The sequence below is a fragment of the Fistularia commersonii genome, chromosome 8 (assembly GCF_037954325.1).
Source record: "Fistularia commersonii isolate RoL2024-O1a breed Wild chromosome 8, RoL_Fcom_v1.0, whole genome shotgun sequence".
NCBI lineage: Eukaryota > Metazoa > Chordata > Actinopteri > Syngnathiformes > Fistulariidae > Fistularia > Fistularia commersonii.
Genome location: NC_141291.1, coordinates 5,140,301 through 5,159,999, shown reverse-complemented (window position 1 = coordinate 5,159,999; position 19,699 = coordinate 5,140,301). Strand labels below are relative to the sequence as shown.

Here is a 19,699-nt window from a genome sequence, read left to right as displayed (position 1 = left end):
AGGTGTGAATGAAAGGGTAAATGGTAGCGCGTCTCTGATCGACAGCTGACCTGTTCGGGTTAAACCGCACCTCTTGCCCAGCGGCTTCGAACAGCGGCTACTTTGATGGTGGCGAAAGGACACTCGACTGGAGTTTATGAGTAGCTCGCCAAAGAATATCTGGGTTTTGAGTCACTGAGTCCGGCGGGCTACTATGAGCACCCAGTGAGTGGCTTGTTTTCCAAGTAGGGTGGCTACTCTGAGCTATTGAATCATATGTTTTGCGAGTGAGGGGAGCTACTATGAGCACTCTGATTCTTTGTTAACAGCTCAGAAATACAGTGATTCACTTTATACAAACAAGTTGGAATGATAATCACAAAAGTGACACGTTGTCTAGTCTCTAATTTGCAGTTAGAAAGCTAGCAGTGGTAGGGCTGAGTTAATGAACAACTTAATGGAGATGATGAATCATGACTCATGAGTCAGTAAAATGACTCTCACGCTTTGAACGATTCGTCCAACAATTGCACATCACTACGTGACTGAACTTAAGAGTCATCGCTGGGAATTTCAACTTCAGGTATTAATTTTAAGGATATTCTCAAACTTCCCCCGATAATGTTGAAGCTTAAAGCATGATTGTTTTTGTTTTGTTTATGGGGGGGACCGCCCTTCTGCTTCCGTCGGGTCCGTGTTCACAAAACACCACACAGAGACTGTTTGATAAAAAAAATCTTTTTTTTCATCTTGAAGTGGTTTATTTATTGTACATGAGAAGAGCAGTGGTAAAAGTCACAGTCTGTGGCAATGCGAGGCGCGGGGCCGTAGGGACAGGGGACAGAGGTCAGAGGTCAGCGGTGAGGTTTAATTTAGAAGTAGTTGACGACCCTGCGGATGGACTGGATGTTGGGGTTCTGGGCCTGCCACTCGTTGTGGCTGCAGTAGTCTCCGCGCTCCACGATGTACATGCGGCCGCGGAAGTTGGGCTCCTCGTACATCACCCAGCTGGGGAGACAGAGAGGACGCATCAGGAATACCTCCGAGGTGGGCTGGGATCGATTGCCGAAGAGTGATTTCGGGGCCTAAATGCACGTTTTCTGGTCGGACTGATCTGTTTCAGCTCGTTCAAGATCGGATAAAGTACTTTTTTTTTTGGCGCTTATGTGTGTACTCACGCTCCGTCTCCGTACACCTTGACGGAGTTGACGCAGTTCTTGGAGAGGCCGCGGCTCTGCAGGAAGGGACAGTCCTCGCAGATGTCCACACACTGGCCGGAGAAGTTGCAGCCCTCAAATAGCTCGATGCGGTAATGCTCCCCGTGCTGAAAGACGACAAACGGCGCTCGGAACTGTGCTATTGCTACTCCTTGAGCGGCCAGATGGGGGCGTGCGGCGAATACCCGTGCCAAAAAGAGGGTGGGCGGGGCTTACCATGCGGATAGGCTTGCAGGATCCCATGTGGTCGTTGTGGGAGTTCCACCTCTGGAATTCTGGGTACTCGCCGTGCTCCAGGATGTACTGCTGCCCCTTGAAGTCGGGGTGGTCGAAGCAGATCCAGGCGCCACTCTCCACACGGATGGAGTTGACCCTGAAGAGAAAAACCAAACACCAGACAAGTCAGGACTGGACACGGCGGGGCGAGGCGTGGGTTGCGGCGTCCTCTTTTTCTCACCGGTTCATGAAGCCGCGATCCTGGAAGTTGTCACAGTCACCTCTGACCTCCAGCTTCCTGCCCGTGAAGCACTTCCCTTCAAAGAAGGTGATCTGGCGTGACAGGACGCAGTGAAAACGTCAGAAAGCGGCTCGATCCCAAAGGATCCACCAGGGGCCTCGGCCCCTCGATAAAGCCCTTCGCTATGTTTGATTATCCAGAGGGCTCTCCAAGCCACCGGGGGCCTCCCAGAGGCCTCCGTGACCAGACCTACCGATACAATTCCAACAAAGAGTCTTTGGTTTTACAAACTCAAAAACACCTTTAAGATGATCACGTTCAGGGAATTTTATCTCGAGTCAGTTATAAAATAAAATCAATGAAAATTAAACATCTGCTGAATTTCTCAATGTTTTCGAGATTTTCCTTTTGTAATCTCCTTGTGGCGGGCGATTTTACCAAATCTGGCCTTTTATTTGTTTTGTTTGTTTTGCAGAGAAAGCAAGGATTAGTGATCGGAACATTTTTTTGAAAGTTTTTTTTTTAATTTCAAATGGACCATAAATTGCATTTTGAAAACAAGCTGAGGGAAATTCCTCACAAACAAGTAAAAAATAAGTAAAAATGAGAAATATTTAAAGGATCAATGTTACCTTTTTATTTATTCAAAACTTAATGTGGGCTCAATACACATCATTACTTTCCATGGAAGTACGATCTTGGATTTCTGACTGGGCTGACAATTTTAAAAGATATTTCCAATAAATGAAATCGTTACCAATGACAACTTTGTCAAAAAAAAATAAAATTAAAAAAAAACTGAATCGTTTTTCCAGCATCTCCATTCGCCAGCACTCACCTTTCCGGAATACTGCGACATTTTTGCCCGCTGGATGTAGTCCAACCCGCAAGCTCACACTCAGTGTAACAGAGGAAAAGTTGGACACCCCAATTTATACGGGCGGGGGGCGTTTGGGGCGGGAGGGGGGGCCCGGGGAGGACCAGACGCACAAAAGAGTTTCTGCTGCCTCAACGGTTTCCTGCATCCTGATGTGTCTGCGGATTCTGTCTGTGGGTGCGTGTGCGTGTGTGTGTGTGTGTGTGTGTGTCTGTGTGTGCGTCTGAATAGAAAATGCAGCGTCAATGATCCTACTCTAAAGGGAGAGAAAGCAGCCCAACGACTTACAACCGCGAGTTTGATTAAAGGGTTCATTCACTCAAATTAAGTTTTGTTTGTGTGTGTATGTCTGCATCTGTGTGTGTGTGTGTGTTTTCTAAACTCCCAGTGAAAATTGAGTGGATTTATCATTGCTTTTTACAATTCCACGTCAATTCAGAAAGTCGATGTAAAATCTGCACAGAAAACACTTGACCATTGGCAAGAAATTACACCACTGCTACTTTCTAACTAACTAAATAACTTACTAATTGACTGACTGACAAAATACGGACACCACAATGGCGCAGTAGTTAGTACGTTTACCTCACACCATAGGCTTTCTAACATTCAGTAGGTAAATTGGAGTCCCTAAATTAGAAATAATCCAAATATTAAGTTGCGCGATTAAACTCAGGTTGGAAGTCGTTGGAGGCCTCGAGGAAGACTGGAGAGGAGGTTTATGATTGAAGCAAAAGACGTGTGGTAAGAGGATGGTGGGTTAGATGGAGGCAGGTGATGGGCCGTGTTCCCTTGGGAACACCCCAAAGGATTAGGGCAAGATTTAAAGTTCATAAGAATGAACCAATGACAATAAGGGGTAGCAAATGTCCTAAAACTTATGTGAAATTATTAAAACTTAATGTTTTTTTTCTGCAGTCTGTCCTGGCCTTTGGTTCCAGCTGATCCCAACAGTAAAAATCCCTATTCTTTCAAAATAAGTATGTAAAGTTATTTCTTCTGAAGGCGGGAATACAAAGATTTATCAGGACACTCAGGTTCTGAAAACGTCTTGTCTGAAACCTCTCATTATTATGAACAGACATTTTCAAATATAGACCATTTAAAACACAGAAAAAAATGACACAATGACCTCTTTTGATGAAATATCAGATTTTAATATGAAAAATAAAGTACCTATAGCTCCATCATGAGGTGTTCTGGTTAAAAGCTGTTACTTGGATGACAAGAGAAAAACAACATATTGAAGAAATCTGATAAACTTTGATCAGTACACACTGTGATCCCATTAAGGAAAAAGGAATACATGTGTGTGTGTGTTTATATATATAATGTTTGATTTTGTTTGATCTTTAAGTTTGTTTATTTATCATCATTTTTAGTATCAGTTAATTTGAATTTTTTGATATGAGGCCCCATTTACATTTCTTCATACAGCATAATTGATCAAATCTAATCAGGATTAATGTGATTTGTTTTATTGGTTATTTGTGTTCATTTGTGATATTATTATTATTATTATTATTATTAATAATAATAATAATAATAATAATAATAATAATAATAATAATAATAATAATAACAATAATAATAATAATAATAATGCCATAAAGAAATAAATAACTTGCAGGTATTTGGTTGTTGACCTTGAGCCTGGTAGCCGCTTCCCCCTGACCCGGAAGTAATCCAGTCCACCGCCGACCTGCTTCCGTCCTGCCGCTCACAGGAGCTTCCGACAGCTGGTGAAATGGCCGGAGTGTCGGCTGCGTGTCGCCAACTTGTCCGGACGAGACGGTGAGCGGATAAAACGTCGGCGTTGGTCTCGGTTGGCGGGTGTCTATGCCGCTTTTTGTCCGGCATCTTTTCCCGCATTCGACCGCGGCTTCCGGTCCGATGCCGTGGCTGAATTCCTATCTGCTGTGTTTTTTTTTTGAGTGGTTTTCAGCTGGATACTACGGTGGCCACGGAGGTCCATCCAGGAGTGCCAAATGAAGCTTAACATCACAGTGAAAACAAAAGTTCCCCCCAAATTAAATCCTCCAGTCGTGAATTTTGACATTCAACTTAATATAATAGGTATTTTATTCTATTTTGACTGTAAGTAATGTCACCTATATTATTTATTCACTAGCTGTAGAAAGTAGCTGTAACGTAGTGCAGCTAGCTTAGATGTTCCTTTTGAAGTGAAGCGGCCCCGAAGCTCTTCAAAACCAAAAGAAAACTGTCGTTTTCTGTGATAATCTCTCGTTTTTAGAAATTTCTTTTCAATTTAGTTGATATTTTTTCCTGCGGTGACACCAAAAGATCGATTGTCACTGACTCTGAAACAGACCTTAGCGACTTTGACGACAAAATATCCCGTAAAATTACGGTTCATGTTGAGAGGTTTGATCTTGTGTTTTAGGATGAACATATATTTAAAGTTTAGACTATAGTTGAGAATCTAATCCTTAAACTCTAAACTAGTATTTATTTTCCACAGCTGTTATGGATATTGTGTGATGGGCTTTTTATTCCTTATTACAATTACAAAAACATGGTTTGTCTCTGAGATGCCCGGATTATATATGTCCTGAAAAAGAAACAAATAATAATCAAACTAATATAATCAAACCTTTAAATATCCAAAGTCGCTGCCTGTAGTTGTGTTTTGTCTAGTGGTGAACTTTGCTCCAGATCTCTGGTGGAAGGTGAACTTCAGACCACAAGCCCAGCAGTCAGGGAGACACTTTTTTTTACAGACTAAGCTGTTTAAATAGTTTCTTTTGACAGTTGGCAGTGGAAGAAGAAAAACTTGTATAGTGTTTACTGAAAATTAAATTAGCACCTATGGCCTGACCCACTGGCTAAACTCATTAAAATGCCGTTTTGTTAAGTAATATATTCTCTTGCTGCTACTGCTTACTGAAGCAACCAAGTGTTTCCTTGTGTCACCAGGTTGCTCAGGTTCTCCAGCGTTCCGGTTGTGAGGTTCCACAGTGCAGCTTCTCCTCTGATGGGTGAGTGTCCGCTGCTCAATCTAAACTGTTTTCAGCTACAAATAGTTGATTTATGTTGACTCAAGATGCATTTGGTTGATACATTTATTTATTGATAAATATATTAAATACATTAATCAACAATAATAAATAAAAAAAATATTTTTATTATTGTTGTTGATTAATTTGGGAGGATTTTTTTTTTTATATACATTTTTTTTCTCCTGTTTTCATGCCAAAAATATTGAGTAAGACTTTAAATTCAAAATATAATGGAACGTTATTTGCTCGACTTACAAGTTTAATTTGTTTGTATATCAAATTACATTTTCTCATTAAAATGAATTGAAACGGTATTGATCTGTTCCAGCCTACTGGTTTTGTGATGTGTTATTGAATAAGAAAACTAGACCTTGCAAATAACAAGTAATGTATGTAAAAATAATAATGCAAAGTAGAAGAGAAGTATATCTACCATGAAGATCGGACAAAAATGTTGTCGGCAGCGGCAGAGGAGGTTAGGGGCGTTTTTCATTTTTGTTTCTTCTATCGCTTTACTTAACTTACTCGGTACACCCTTAATACTACAATGTATTGTGAAATTTAACTTGCACACTTTGCTACACTACCCGACTGCTTTTGAATGAGACTTCCAATGCTTCATCCATTGGCGTTACCGCCGTCTGCTGCATCAAATCCCCATATATGTTTGGTGCCTTCTCACAGATGATCCTCTCGGTCACGGTATCTCACCAACAACAACTTCTCCATCTCTTCACAGACAAGTCGACAACACACACACCTCATGTTTTTCATTGAATTTTTGCCGGACTTCCTTGTGGCGGTTTTAGCTTTTAAATACAACATCAAACACCTGATGTCAAACACTCATCCCGCCTGTTCGTAACTCCGATCTCAGCTGATAGCTAAACATCCACTGAGCGACAGCTCGTAATCTCGGAAAACTCACAAGTTGATGCACTGGTAGGTCAAGGTTCCACTGTAGTTTTAGTATGATTGCAGAGCGCAAGTTGCAAACTGCAGTGAGATCTGGGTTCCAGCTCGAGGAAAAGTATACAAGGAAACCAGAACAGGATAGAATCTGCTAGCTGACTGGCTAACTATGGTGTGTGTGTGTTCAGGTGCGAGCGTGGAGCAGTTCGAGCAGGCCAAGGGCAAACTGTCGGCGCTGAAGAACGACCCCGGCAACGAAGTCAAGCTGAAAATCTACGCTCTGTTCAAACAGGTAGGAAAGGACAAGTCGCTCCGACCAGCCCCTGCCCAGCCCCAGACGACGTACTGCCGACTTGCTGACATGACTCAGCAAAACAGACTCGCTGACTCCAAACCTTTCCAAGCCCATATTTTCGAGACACATCGACACTCGTTTACAGACTATTTTTTCCCTCATCCTGGGAAATCCCTTCCGTGCAAGTTACATTTTCATTCAACCCATGACGATTCTTCGAAATCCACGTTGCGGCAACTGGACTTGAATTTCTTCACTTCAGGGTTTCAAAAAGGGGTGAAGTTCATCAAACGGAGATTCTGAGGTATTGTTATTTTATAGTTTTATTACAAGTGCCTGTCACCCCCTCCCCACAGGCCACTCAGGGTCCCTGCAACACTCCCAAGCCTGGGATGCTAGACTTTGTCAACAAGGCAAAGTGGGATGCCTGGAAGTCCCTGGGCTCTACCTCCCAGGTAAACTCCTCTCAGACCACTGATCCCTTTGCTAGCTACTGTGTTAGCTCTCGGCTAACTTTCACAATGATCCAGATTTGATTTTTTTTTCCACTATAATCTCTTTGATTATGAGTGTGTTAGAAAAAAAAGTACTATGAGAGTTAAAAAAAGGGGGAGGACTGAAAAGTGAACCAAATATGCGCTTTTGATACCGTCAGGAAGAAGCCAGGCAGCAATACTGCGACCTGATCGGCTCCCTGGCGGAGGCGGAGGGCGGAGCCCACGTCGAGGCGCAGCCCGTGGGGGCCGGGCCCGCCTACCAGACGCTGCTGGTCACCACCGAGGACAACCTCACCACCATCAAACTCAACCGGCCGAGCAAGAAGAACGCCATCACCACGGAGGTGAGGCTTACACAAGTTAACCATCATTTGCCGAAAAACAGACAAATAAAAACCTGACTTCTAAATGTAATAGTATTGTAATTAAAGCAGAATAGAAAGTCCTTTATTTGTCACATGCAGTTATACAAACAGTACAACATCAACTATTTGGCCACTGCATTTAACCCGTCATGGATGAACCATGAGCAGAAGGACGCTTAGCAGCGCCAGGGGAGCAGTTAAGGGTTCAGTGTCTTGCTCAACAACTCAACCGGTTAGGCCAGGGGTCGGCAACCCTTAACACCTAAAGAGCCATTTGGAGCCGGTTTTCTCGGAAAAGAAAACACTGGGAGCCGCAATTACTGTTTGACGTCTAAAATAAAGGTACCACAGTATATATTGCTTTTTATTACTTTTACACTTTGTACAAACAAGTGTGTATTGTGTTGCTTCTGAAATTCACAAAGTATTACGGTGAAAATTAAATTTTATTTATGTAATGAACTCATTTTGAGCTTTGAGCTTTCAGAGCTTGTATCGGAGACTTGACCTGAATTTTAAAAATGAACCGGGAAAAAATCATGGTGTCAGTAAACAATAAATGCCTTCATAAATATTTATTTTACCTGGTTCATGGGACTTCTGCTCCTGAACTTCTGCACACAGCATCTGCAAATCGGGACTTTACCGGCTGGCGGGTATACCGGCTTCCTCGAGTGTGACGTTATTTTGAGCGGCAAAAAATAATGAATATAATTCTATTTAATATTTCAAGATCTCAATAATCTTCCAACTTAGAACTAAAAGTGAGAAAAAAGGGAATTAACACAAATGAAATACACTTCAATCAAATATTTATAATTTATTTTCCCAAGCCACTCGGAGCCGCAGTGTTAAGATGAAAGAGCCGCATGTGGCTCCGGAGCCGCGGGTTGCCGACCCCTGGGCTAGGGGGATCCAACCAGGACTATTGAGTTCCAAGGAATACCGCTCTAACGCCTGCATCACGCCGCAGTAACGTCAACAAAGAACTTGAAATATCAATATTTGTCAGTTATTTTACTGAAATTGCATTTTTCAAAAAGCATGTTGTCATTCTGTAATCTACAGACTAATCATTTTGATTAGAAATAGAAAGACATACATCGTGTGTGTGTGTGTGTGTGCGTGTGCGTGTACGTGTACGTGTACACACGCAAATTTAATATATCCACATATCCACGTTTGTACTTTATATACACATACCCCCACATATACACAATACATATATATAGATCATAAAAATGAATGTGTTTATGTATATATGTGTGTGTGTGTGTGTGTTAGTAAATAAAAGTAAAAAATATGTGGATATGTGCAAATTTTGAAAGTTGTTTGTGTGTGTGTGTAAACACTATTTATTTATTTATTGATTGATTGATTATTTCTTTTTTTTTTATCATTATTATTTATTTTTTCACCCAGATGTACAAAGAGATCATCGCTGCCCTGGAGCAGGCGGCGAAGGACGACTCCGTCATCACCGTATTCACAGGTACGAGCCCCAGAGCTGGGTTCCACTCGGGTCCGACCCGAGCCGTCCCGATGCCACGTGGGTCCGCGCTCGTAAAAAACGGCGTCTCGCCAACTCTCTCCTCCAGGAGCCGGGGATTTTTACTGCAGCGGAAATGATCTGACCAACTTCACCAAGATCCCAGACGGCGGGGTGGAGCAGATGGCCAGGGAGGGCGGAGAACTCCTCAGGTCCGCTTCCATTGGTCCATTGTTCTGTCGTTTATTAAACATCAAGAGTGATATTATACACATTGATATATTTATAGACAAAAACAATCTCATGACCAATGAGATGAATCTCTATTTTCAACACAAGATGTCTTCCACTACGTTGTCGATCCCAACAATGTTTCATATGTAGACCAAATATTTTTCAAATTTAAATTCGTGGATGGGCTTTTAAGGTGTTTTCCCAATCTGACCCTTGGCCCTGTATAGGAAATACGTCAAGGCCTACATCGACTTCCCCAAACCGCTGGTTGCCGTGGTGAACGGACCTGCTGTCGGGATCTCCGTCACAGTGCTGGGAATGTTTGACTTGGTGTATGCGACGGAGCGGGTACACACACACACACACACACACACACACTTCCAACCCCATTAAATAATTACATAAACCCTTATAATAGAAGGTTATAATCTACCGTCATTTCTAGACTATTTGGCATACCTGAAAATAAGCTGCACCCCCTAAAATAGATAAATGAATATGTGTGTACATATAAAGGCCAGACTTGTCTATAAGACACAGGTGTCCACGTTGTAACATGAGATGTTTACCTAGAAGCATTTCTTTAAACCTTTAATTACATACATACTGGTAACATCCACAAATATGTACTGGAAATGCTTCTTTTCCAAACAGCGCCTGTAACATGGCTGATGAAAGAGATTAATAATAAACACAAAGAAAAGTTTATCCATCCATTTTCTATCCCCGCTTTGTCCTACTCCAGCTGATTGCTACGTTGGTCTTCCTCCTACGCACTATAACCATTTAAGTTGTCTTCTTCAGTGACATCATTGAACGGCCTCAGAATTTAAGGGTCATTTGGCCCGATGTGGCGAGGGGAAATGTTTTGTCGGCGGTAAGCTCGTTAGCCCAGAAAAAGTCCATGTTTAAGCCGCAGTTTTCAAAGCGTGTGAAAAAAGTAGTGGCTTACAGTCCGAAAATTACAGTACATTAAGTACACAGTAAAGTATAATAAAGGCAATTTACATGGAGACTAATATTGGCAGAGCTATTGAAAAGTTGTATCGCATCAGATAATGAGCGGAGGTTCTGGACAAGGAATGTGAACGCCGAGTGAGTCTGAGCTCTCTTGCGTTCCAGGCGACTTTCCACACTCCATTCAGCCAGCTGGGTCAGAGTCCCGAGGGCTGCTCGTCCTACACGTTCCCCAAGATCATGGGCACCAGCAAGGTGCGAACACACCCTCAGGGGTAAGAGCACAGGGGATCTCGAAAAAGAATCTTAACAATAACGCCGACGGTTTTCTTGGTTCCGCAGGCCAGCGAGATGCTCCTCTTCAACAAGAAGCTGTCAGCCTTCCAGGCCTGCGAGCAGGGCTTAGTGACGGAGGTTTTCCCAGACGGCAGCTTCCAGTCGGAGGTCTGGGACCGGCTCAGGAGCTACGCCAAGCTGCCCCGCAATGTAATCCCTCTTGTCTTTCCGAATGAATTTGTCATTCTAACCCGATAAGTCACACTTTGGTCTGGGGAGACTCTGACTCGTCCCGGCCCTGCTGAGTCAGCGACGTGTCTGACAGGCGTCTTCTCGTTTTTTACCAAATGAGGTGTTTCGGTGTCACGGCCCCGTAAACGAGGTGTTCCAAAATGAGGGCCAAAAGTTCATTTCCCGAAAACCGGTGAACATTTCCTGGCGAGATGTTTGATAACTAAAGGCTTCTCCATCCTCTGCTAGAAGCAAGAGATTGGTTCTGGTTCCCGGGGCCGTGAAGACAAAAACTTAATCCTTAACGTGACCTTTCATACTTTGCAAGAAACTCTGGTTCAGATCTCCAAGGAAGTCCCACCTCTTGTCTTTGCCTTCACACAGCGTTCAGCTTTTTGCAAATTACACAGGGCTGAAATGTTGCGATTTTCACAGCCGCAGGCTTGAAACAGAAAGTTGGAAGGAAATCTTGGGAGTTTTACTGGAGCGTTCCTGGTAATCTTAGCAGTCTTTTCCGAGTCTTGGGCTAATGACAATATCTAACTTGTTTGATATTATCACGAGTCTTTCAGTCTTTACAGTGATGTAACACAATCAACAATCAATCGATGAGCTCCAACAAAACTGGAAAAATAAAATCTTAAGAGTCATGCTGGAGTCTAACTGGAGTCGCAACATGCTCCACACATCTCGGTCATGAGTATGAGGTGGTTATGTCACGGTCTTTGCGCAGTGGTACATAAGAAGGTAAGATAAGATAAGAACAACTTTATTTATCCGGAAGGAAATTGTTGTGCCAGAGTTTCAAGCAAAAACATAACAATAATAGATAATAGTAGGAAGGAGGGAGAATAAGAAATACAATGAAATATAAATTGTCAAGTTTAAGGCTATTAAGTGTTTAAGGTCTTAAGTACAAAGATTTGAAGATTCCCTGCGGCTGAGGGAAGAGGAATTAAAAAGTCTGAACATCCGTCTTTTCTGAGTTTTGCGCTCATGACAACATCAAACATGCAAGTCTTTCAGTCTGGTGACGTAACACAATTGATGAGCTCAAACAACACCGGATTCAGGAAACCTGGTAAACAAAGGATCACCAGAGCTGTACTAGCAGCAGAGACCGTATTTGTTGGCGGAACGGATGAACGAGAATGAGGAAGGACATCCCAGTCAGTCTAGAGGGTCCAGAAAGAGGGGCGGGTGGTGGAGCTTGAATGACGTCAACTCCGACTAATTACGACCAAGCGGGGAAGGAAAAGCGACTGAAATGGCAGAGGTTCTGCAAATACTCGCTGAAAACATTCCACGGTGGAAAAAAATTGCAGAAAAAAATCTAGTTATAGACAAAAATGAGTCTTTTCCAATTTTTTCCAAAGCCCTTAGATGTAAGTTCCACATTCTCTGTAAAATCTCAGTCTCAGCCTTAAAACTCTAAAAACTAGTCTTTAGATGTGAGCTGCTGTGAGATGATCTTTCATCTCTTCACATTTATTCCCCCCTCTGGTCACAACGTTCAGCCACATCTTTTCAAAACTTAATCGCCATTTGTGTCTTTAAAAGCCTGACTAGATTTTCACATTTCATCCTTTCACGCTCCTATTTATCACCGTCTGTGCTATCTGGTAAGCTGCCTTAATGCGACGGATGATTTTCCCCTTCATTTTTTTTGTGATGTCAACAATGAAATTTCTCTCTCAGAGGATCCTTGTCAGAGTTTCTGAGTGAAAAGTTGTGCACCTGCAAACAGAAACCATTATCCACACTGAAATCCAGTGCAAGATTTCAGAAATTAGTGCGTAATAAATTCCCTATTCAACTCTACTGTCTTAACAGTTCTCAGGTTTCCAGATGTTAACCACAACCCCGTATCTTTCAGTCTCTGGCCCTGTCCAAGCAGCTGGTGCGGTCGATGGAGAAGGAACGTCTCCACGCCGTGAACGACGCCGAGGTGGAACGCCTGGTGGAGCGGTGGATGTCGGACGAGTGCTTCAACGCCGTCATGAGCTTCTTCCAGGCCAAGTCAAAACTCTGAGGGCCGAGGAGGGCGAATCGGCGAGGATCCGTATTCGCAGGGCGACTGGACTGAGCTCCACTGAGGGAGTCTTTGCTAGCTAAAGTAGGGAAACAAAGGTCGAGGGTGAGAAACCTTTGTCCCGCAGCCTCACCACTTAGTGGCCTTTTATCCCTGGGAGATAAAAACAACCTCTTTACTAGAGAATAAGTATGCAATTTAAAGTTTATGGACTGATAGGAAATGGGAATTGCCTGTGTTTTCTGAATTTTACATGGAATCATGTGTCTGGAAGCTTGTATTTGAATTCATTATCAGCTTTCACTCATTTTCCTGGACGTTTTTCAATAGTTGACCTGAATGTGATACTTCCATTGTTTTCACACCATATGCCTTCTTACCAAGGGATGTATTAGGAGTTAAATCACTAAATGTCACTAAATGTCAGCAGTTCTTGTTTTTTATGTTGTTGTTGTTGTTTTTTTTGAATTGGATCAAAAAAAGGCATTGTCATCTCTTAAGTTGTAAAACTTACCTATTAGTTTTATTGTGCGATGGTAAAAAAAAGTCCGAAAGGAAGCAGTGTGATAAAATTTCAAATCCTTAGTTTCACGTTTGAAAGCTAAATAAAAAATACAGAAGGTTAAAAGAACAGAGCTTGATTTTTTTAGGATAATATAAAATGTAGCTATTTAATTGGAAATGAATTGGCCCAATTTGATGTTGGTTACCTCCAGACACCATGGCTCCGTTGCTAGCATGAGGATGTTTTAATGCTAGTTCCATAGCATCGAGCACAGCGCACCAAAACTGATGTGTTTTTTTTAATCGTACATGGTCTACATCTTTACTTTTAAATGGTTATATTAACAATACTGAAGGCCACATCGTTGGATATCTGCGTTAGTGACTTATATTTTACATTTCAATTTGTTAGCTTATGCCGACTGCATTAGCTAGCTAGTTGAGCTAATCAACTCTTCATCAACTGGTGCAAATATCTATTTGGAAGAGACTTAAACTAATGCGTCCTTTTTCTGGGGAATAAACCAGTTTTAAACCCCACAAAAAAGTTAACCCATGGTTATTAATGCAAGGAAACCTCTACTGCGTAACGAGTGTTGTTCTCCACATTGCTAACATTGTAAATATTAGCTGTAGCCTCAGTCGGTTAGCTTGTACTAGCAGCTAACCATACACATCAAGACCTTAATTTAAGCATATCATCATTTGTCACGTATTTGCCGCTTATAATGTTAAATGCTTGAATCAGTTGGAAAAATACTACAATCTGAAAGTAAAAATGATCCAAATTAATTTTTAGAAATCTACTGATAAGTGTATTTTCTTGATTTAATACATAAAATTTTAAAACACTTTATCTGTGATGAGTTTTAAGGACAATGACCATAGACACCCAACAACTGTAAGAAAAAAAATACTTATATTGTATCTTTATGTTCCCCTCATGTAATTATCTTGAAGATGAAAAACTGTTTACTGCTATTATCTCCATTTTTTTCTATTATAAAGACAAATGCTAATGAGTACACAACTTATATCAAGTGAAAATAAGATTTGAGTGTTACGTTTTTACTTTAAATTGATTTTTATTTGACATATGATGACTCCAGAGGATAATGCCATATTTAGTCACCTAATTGCGGAAAGAGGGGGTTGTCATGGTTACAGCATCTGTGCTGAGGCTGAGAGAAAACGTTTGCCTGGGAAAAACGAGGCCGCTTAGAAACTTTGACGGGTGGGAGTCGGAGGTTTCTGTTTCCTAGAAAGGCTACTAGTACTACTGTCAGAATCAGAAATACTTTATTGATCGCGGAGGAAACCGGTCTCATGCTCCACACAGAAAGAAATGAAAGAAACAAAAAGAGAGAGATTAGCACAAATAAATAACTAAAGACAGTACAGATAATAAAATGTAAGGGGTATAAGGTTGAGATGAGGTGAGAAAGTGTATTGCTGGACAGATCAGTCGCCACTAGCAAGAATGACTTCCTGTGATGCTCGGAAGTGCACCTTGCTGGAATCAGTGCTGTTGAATGAGCTCTTGCAATTGTTTTATTATTATGATTCATCTATCGGGCTGTCAGGAAGTTCAATTCCCCTCCTTCCCTGCTGTGCCCTCTCTACACTTTCACCCTTCAGTAATTGTTTCATGGACACACACACACACACACACACACACCGCACTGTACTCTGCACCCAGAAGTCTGCATCTGCAATTCTTTTCACTGCTGTCACTTTAAAACACTTAAAATCACTTTAATTCACTGTACGTATTTTTTTGACTTCGTCAAAACCCTGTTGCCTTTGTCATAATTTGTTTTCTGTGATATATATATACATTTTTTCCTACTGCACATTGGGTAACTTAATTTCTGTGGTGGTTGAAGACTTTGTTGGTCTGGGGTTTCCCTTTGCTTTCTTTCTTCGGAGCTGGGAGTGTCTGACAGGCTGATGGCGGCGCACCGTTTGGAGCATTTTGTTGGCCGACGAGACCGCTGTGCACACTGCCAATTTGTCACCGCTCAGCGAGTTCCTGCTCTCCAGCTTCCTGCCGCCCAGCCTCTGCATGATCTGCCCCCTGCCTACCTGTACACAAAGCTATAGTCCCCTAGCCTTCAACTGGGGCTTCCCCACTTTGAGGATCTGCAGCTGGGTGTAATCTGCAGTATTTCTTTCCCTTACCAATTGGACAGCGGAGAGTTCCATCAACAGAGCCTTATGTAGGTGATTTATGCTCCTGCGGCCCTTTTTTGTTGCAGTCCTCTTTGGTGTTTGATCTGCAACCACTTAGTTAACCCTCTTTGCACTCCTGCATACCTTATATTACAAATTTACTGAGAGGAAAGGCAGTTCAGCGGGCTACAGCTCTGTGGGCAGGGGGGGAATCCAGGATTCTTGAGTCCTAGAAGACTTTCGTCTCGAAATCCCACATGGTCTTGGACGATCCCGTTTGGGATCAAGAGGCAACCAAGAGTTTACTATCCTATGGATTTGAGCATCAGAGAGTGGGTGAGAGGATAGAGTTGGTAGTATTTGTTAAGGGTCTTAATGAGAAGATGAAGGATGAACCAGACTCTTTTGAAGAGTTAACAGCAGTTGCCATTAGAAGGGAGGAGAGGGATGAAACCCATGTCACTGCCTTCCCCTCCCTGCTGCCAACCTCATGGAGCCCATTTAACTCAAGCTCTGCATCTACTGGGGCCATCTCGGACATTTCGTTGCCCAAGAACGGGTATGCCGGTGAGTGAGTGCACTGGTGAGTCAAACTATTTCAAGATTCAAATGGTTTATTGTCATAGAAATGTTTCCCTGTTCTTACTTTGCCATCCACAGCTCATACAGATAAGTATGATAAATAGATAATCTTAAACATACTGCAGTCACCTGATGTAATAGTACAGGCGAATGCAAACCCTGCAGGGAACTGTAAACTTACAAAGAAATATAAACGTTATTAAGAAGTTAAAGTTGAGTATGCAACTCACAGATTTCAGGTTGTATGCAGACAGGTTAAATACAGTTGAGTGGCATGAGTCCAACACTGGATGTAAAGTCCAGAATTGTCTTAAGGTAGAAAATTTTTGTTGACCCCGGTCAGCTGTCCAGGAGTTTGATAGCAGTTGGGTAGAACTAAATCTTTAGTCGTGTCATCTTACATTTCACATTCCCGTACCTCTAGCTGGCGGGTAGGAGTGTGACCAGTCTGTGTGCTGGGCGTGTTCCTTGGCAATGGAGGAAGCTCTCCTGTGGACTCTGCGCTGGAAGATATCCTGCAGAGAAGGCTGTGGGGTTCTGATGATCTTCTCTGCAGTCTTTACCACTCGCTGTAGGCATTTTGCGGTCCAGAGCGGCGGTGCTGCTGCCGTACCACACTGTGATGCAACTGGTTAAGATGCACAGCTGTAGAGGATGCTGAGGATCTTAGGCCACATGCTAAGCTGCCTCTAAGTGCGGCCGCTGTTCAGCCTTCCTAACCATCTGCTTGGTGTTGAAGGACCAGGTGAGATCCTCGCTGATGTGGACACCCAGGTATTTGAAACTTCTCAACCTCAAGACCTCGGATGAACATGGGCCGATAAGGTTCTTCTCCTTTGTCTGACCAATGTTGAGGGTGAGGTTGTCCTCACACCATGACACCAGACTGGCCACCTCCATCCTGTAGGCTGTTTCATCCCAGCAGTGATGCGTCCAATCCCTGCAGTGTCGTCTTGGAACTTCAGGATGATGTTGTCCTCATGAGCAGCGACACAGATCAGGGTGTAGAATATGGAGCTGAGGACACATCCTTGAGGAGTGCCCATGTTTGTGATGATGCTGACTGAAGTCCTATTACCCATCCTGACTGACTGGGGTTTGCTAGTCAGGAAGTCCAGGAGCCAGTCACAGAGGGTTGGAGTGCAGGACAAGGATAAAAGTTCTGTTTGCGATGACAGTGAAAAAAGAGCTGTAGTGCACAAAGAGCATCGTCAATCCCTCCTGGGGAATTCGTTCCTTGCAATTAACCGTTCATGGATGAACCAGTAGGCTGCCGTCCGCCAGCGCCAGGGGAGCAGTTAGGGGTTCAGCGTCTTGCTCAATAACACTTCGACGCATCGGGAGGAGCCAGGAATCGAACCAGGAATGTTCGGTTCCGAAGACGATCGCTCTACCTCCTCCTGGGAGTAATGGAGTTATGGAGCGTGGCAGCTATGACACCTGAGGTGGACCTGTTGGGCCGGTATGCAAATTGTAAGGGTTCAGATATGTTGCTCTTAATGTGGGTCAGCGCCACTCTCTCAAAACATGTCACAATGATTCGAGTCAGTGCGACTGGAATCACTCAGGGAGGTGGGAAGCTCTTCTTGGGAAGGGGGGACCATGATGTGCTGTAGGCTTTGACACATCTGCCAAGGATCAGCAGTGGAGTAGGAGCCATCCAGCTTCTCTCTGTACTGTTCTTGTACTCTGTTCCGATGGCTTTCCTCGGTCTGTACTTCACAGCGTCGTACTCCGTTTCCTCCTATATCTGACTGTTCACCCATGGCTTGTGGTTGTGGAGCCTCCTGGCCTGTATAGTGAGCACAATGTGGTGGTAAAAAGAAAAAGGTGAAAAGTTTGAAGTGGGAAAAATTAGTCTATTGCACTGTAGACAAGTGACGGGACAGGATGACTTACGAAATCATTTCCCATTTTAGCTCTCATCGTCGTGTGAACCTACCCATCTCTCTTACCAGGGACTTCAAGCCTGAGTTGATTTGGGAGCAGGTGACAATTTCATTTATGTTTAGCTGGTGACCCAACGGGGCATTTACCCTTAGATTCCAAGAACGCAACGCTTTAGATGACTGGCTCATTGCTCCTGTGACCCATCGCACTGTGCCCGTTGACCTGGTTCAAGTTGCTTGTACCACAACCGCTATTGTTCTCAGCCTCCCCTGGTTTAAGTTTCATAACCCTCACATAGATTGGCGAACCACATCATCACTAGCTGGGGCATTCACGTTTTCCAAGCAGTGTCTGGTCCCTCTTGATCCGTCCCTGATCCCCTCGGTGTATCGTGACCAGTCGACTATCGTCGGTAAAGACCTTGCTTTGCCCCCCACCAACAACCTAACAACTGCTGGACGGACCTCTTGCCTGGTTCCAATTACCCCAGTTGTGGACTCCATAACCTGTCTCATCCAGAAAGAAAGGCTACGGCCCAGAACATTAATACCTCTCAGAGGTATTGTTAACTACCAGGCAGTTCCAGCCTCAGAGGTCTAGAGGAAGGCCAGAGAAGATTTATGGATGTAGCAAAAGAGGACGTGAGGTTAGTTGGTTTGAGAGAAGATGTTACAGAGAATAGGGTTGGATGGAGGCACGTTATTGTCTGAGGTGACCCGTGAAAGGACAAACCCAAAGGAACAGAGGATAAGATAAACTTTATTGATCCCCGTAGAGGACATGCCTATTTTCACAGCGGCGTAACAGTTATAATGTCAAATAAAATAAATATGAATATAAATAGGAAGGCAGAAGACAGAAGATAGCAAGACAAAAAAAATCTGTAAATAAATAGATGAAGAAAAAAAAGAACAATGATAATTTTTCTCGCTAATCTGCAGCGGGCAAATAGTTTGTTTTTGTAATTTAGTGACATGTTATTTGACTTACTTGTGTGTTGTTTTTTTTTAATTTGTCTTTTGAAAAGATGGGATAAAAAAATTACCCGACTATGCAAAAGAATAAGTGAGGTGGGTGTGAAATTGACTGAAACCAAAAAATGGAATGAATAAATATGGAAAATAAATAAATATGGAAACTCCCCAAAGGTCATTAGAACTGAAGAGGCCTCCAGGAGAGGGGTGGGCAATTTTTTTGGGCTATTTGGCTATTTCTTAATTAATTTTTATGTGTGAGCCAACTGGTTATCATGTCAATTGAACAAAATGAAAATTGTTATTTGAATATTGAAATTATAGGGCATTTTATTTCATCTAATGATCATATGAATGTACTGACATTATTTTGTATGTAATCATCCATACAAAATTACAATGGCCGTTCCGCCATGATGGAAAAAATAAGGGTTTTTAAAAATTCATAACATTTGGTTTATTTTTAAGCAAAAAAAGAGATGAACTATGTGTCAATGTTAATTTAGACCCGGCCAAGTTCTTCATTCACAAAAACAGAATTTAAAAGTGTTACCCAAATTTTGCGTTCTTTATAAACGATTTTGAATTATATAAAAAATCCTTAAAATTTATGGAAAAATCCAAAAACCAAGAAATATACAGTTTGATGTCTGAAATTCCTTGTGAACCACCAAGTTAAATACATTTTACATTCCCTTTGCAGGTGTTTTTTATTTTTTATTTTTTTATTTATCTATCT

The 19,699-nt window shown here is 42.5% G+C and overlaps 2 protein-coding genes across 3 annotated transcripts; one reads left to right on the top strand and one right to left on the bottom strand.

The window, feature by feature from the left end:
* Nucleotides 1-844: 844 nt before the first annotated feature.
* crygn2 (crystallin, gamma N2) lies at nucleotides 845-2,558 on the bottom strand. Its single transcript, XM_086150659.1, has 5 exons — nucleotides 2,492-2,558; nucleotides 1,654-1,745; nucleotides 1,413-1,569; nucleotides 1,158-1,303; nucleotides 845-987 (listed from the first exon to the last, which is right to left on the bottom strand). The coding sequence occupies exons 1-5, from the start codon at nucleotides 2,510-2,512 to the stop codon at nucleotides 852-854; spliced, it is 552 nt and encodes a 183-aa protein (XP_086006785.1). The 5' UTR covers nucleotides 2,513-2,558; the 3' UTR covers nucleotides 845-851.
* A 1,666-nt stretch (nucleotides 2,559-4,224) lies between these two features.
* Nucleotides 4,225-14,191, top strand: eci2 (enoyl-CoA delta isomerase 2). 2 transcript variants are annotated; one of them, XM_086150655.1, is made up of 11 exons: nucleotides 4,225-4,324; nucleotides 5,468-5,529; nucleotides 6,651-6,754; nucleotides 7,114-7,212; nucleotides 7,413-7,598; nucleotides 9,042-9,111; nucleotides 9,218-9,320; nucleotides 9,570-9,690; nucleotides 10,465-10,554; nucleotides 10,642-10,785; nucleotides 12,683-14,191. In XM_086150655.1, exons 1-11 carry the CDS (start codon nucleotides 4,278-4,280, stop codon nucleotides 12,836-12,838), a joined length of 1,182 nt encoding a protein of 393 aa, XP_086006781.1. In that variant the 5' UTR covers nucleotides 4,225-4,277; the 3' UTR covers nucleotides 12,839-14,191. The 2 variants fall into 2 exon arrangements, with proteins under 2 accessions (XP_086006781.1, XP_086006782.1); XM_086150656.1 differs by lacking the exon at nucleotides 4,225-4,324 and adding an exon at nucleotides 4,495-4,606.
* The last annotated feature ends 5,508 nt before the right edge of the window (nucleotides 14,192-19,699 follow it).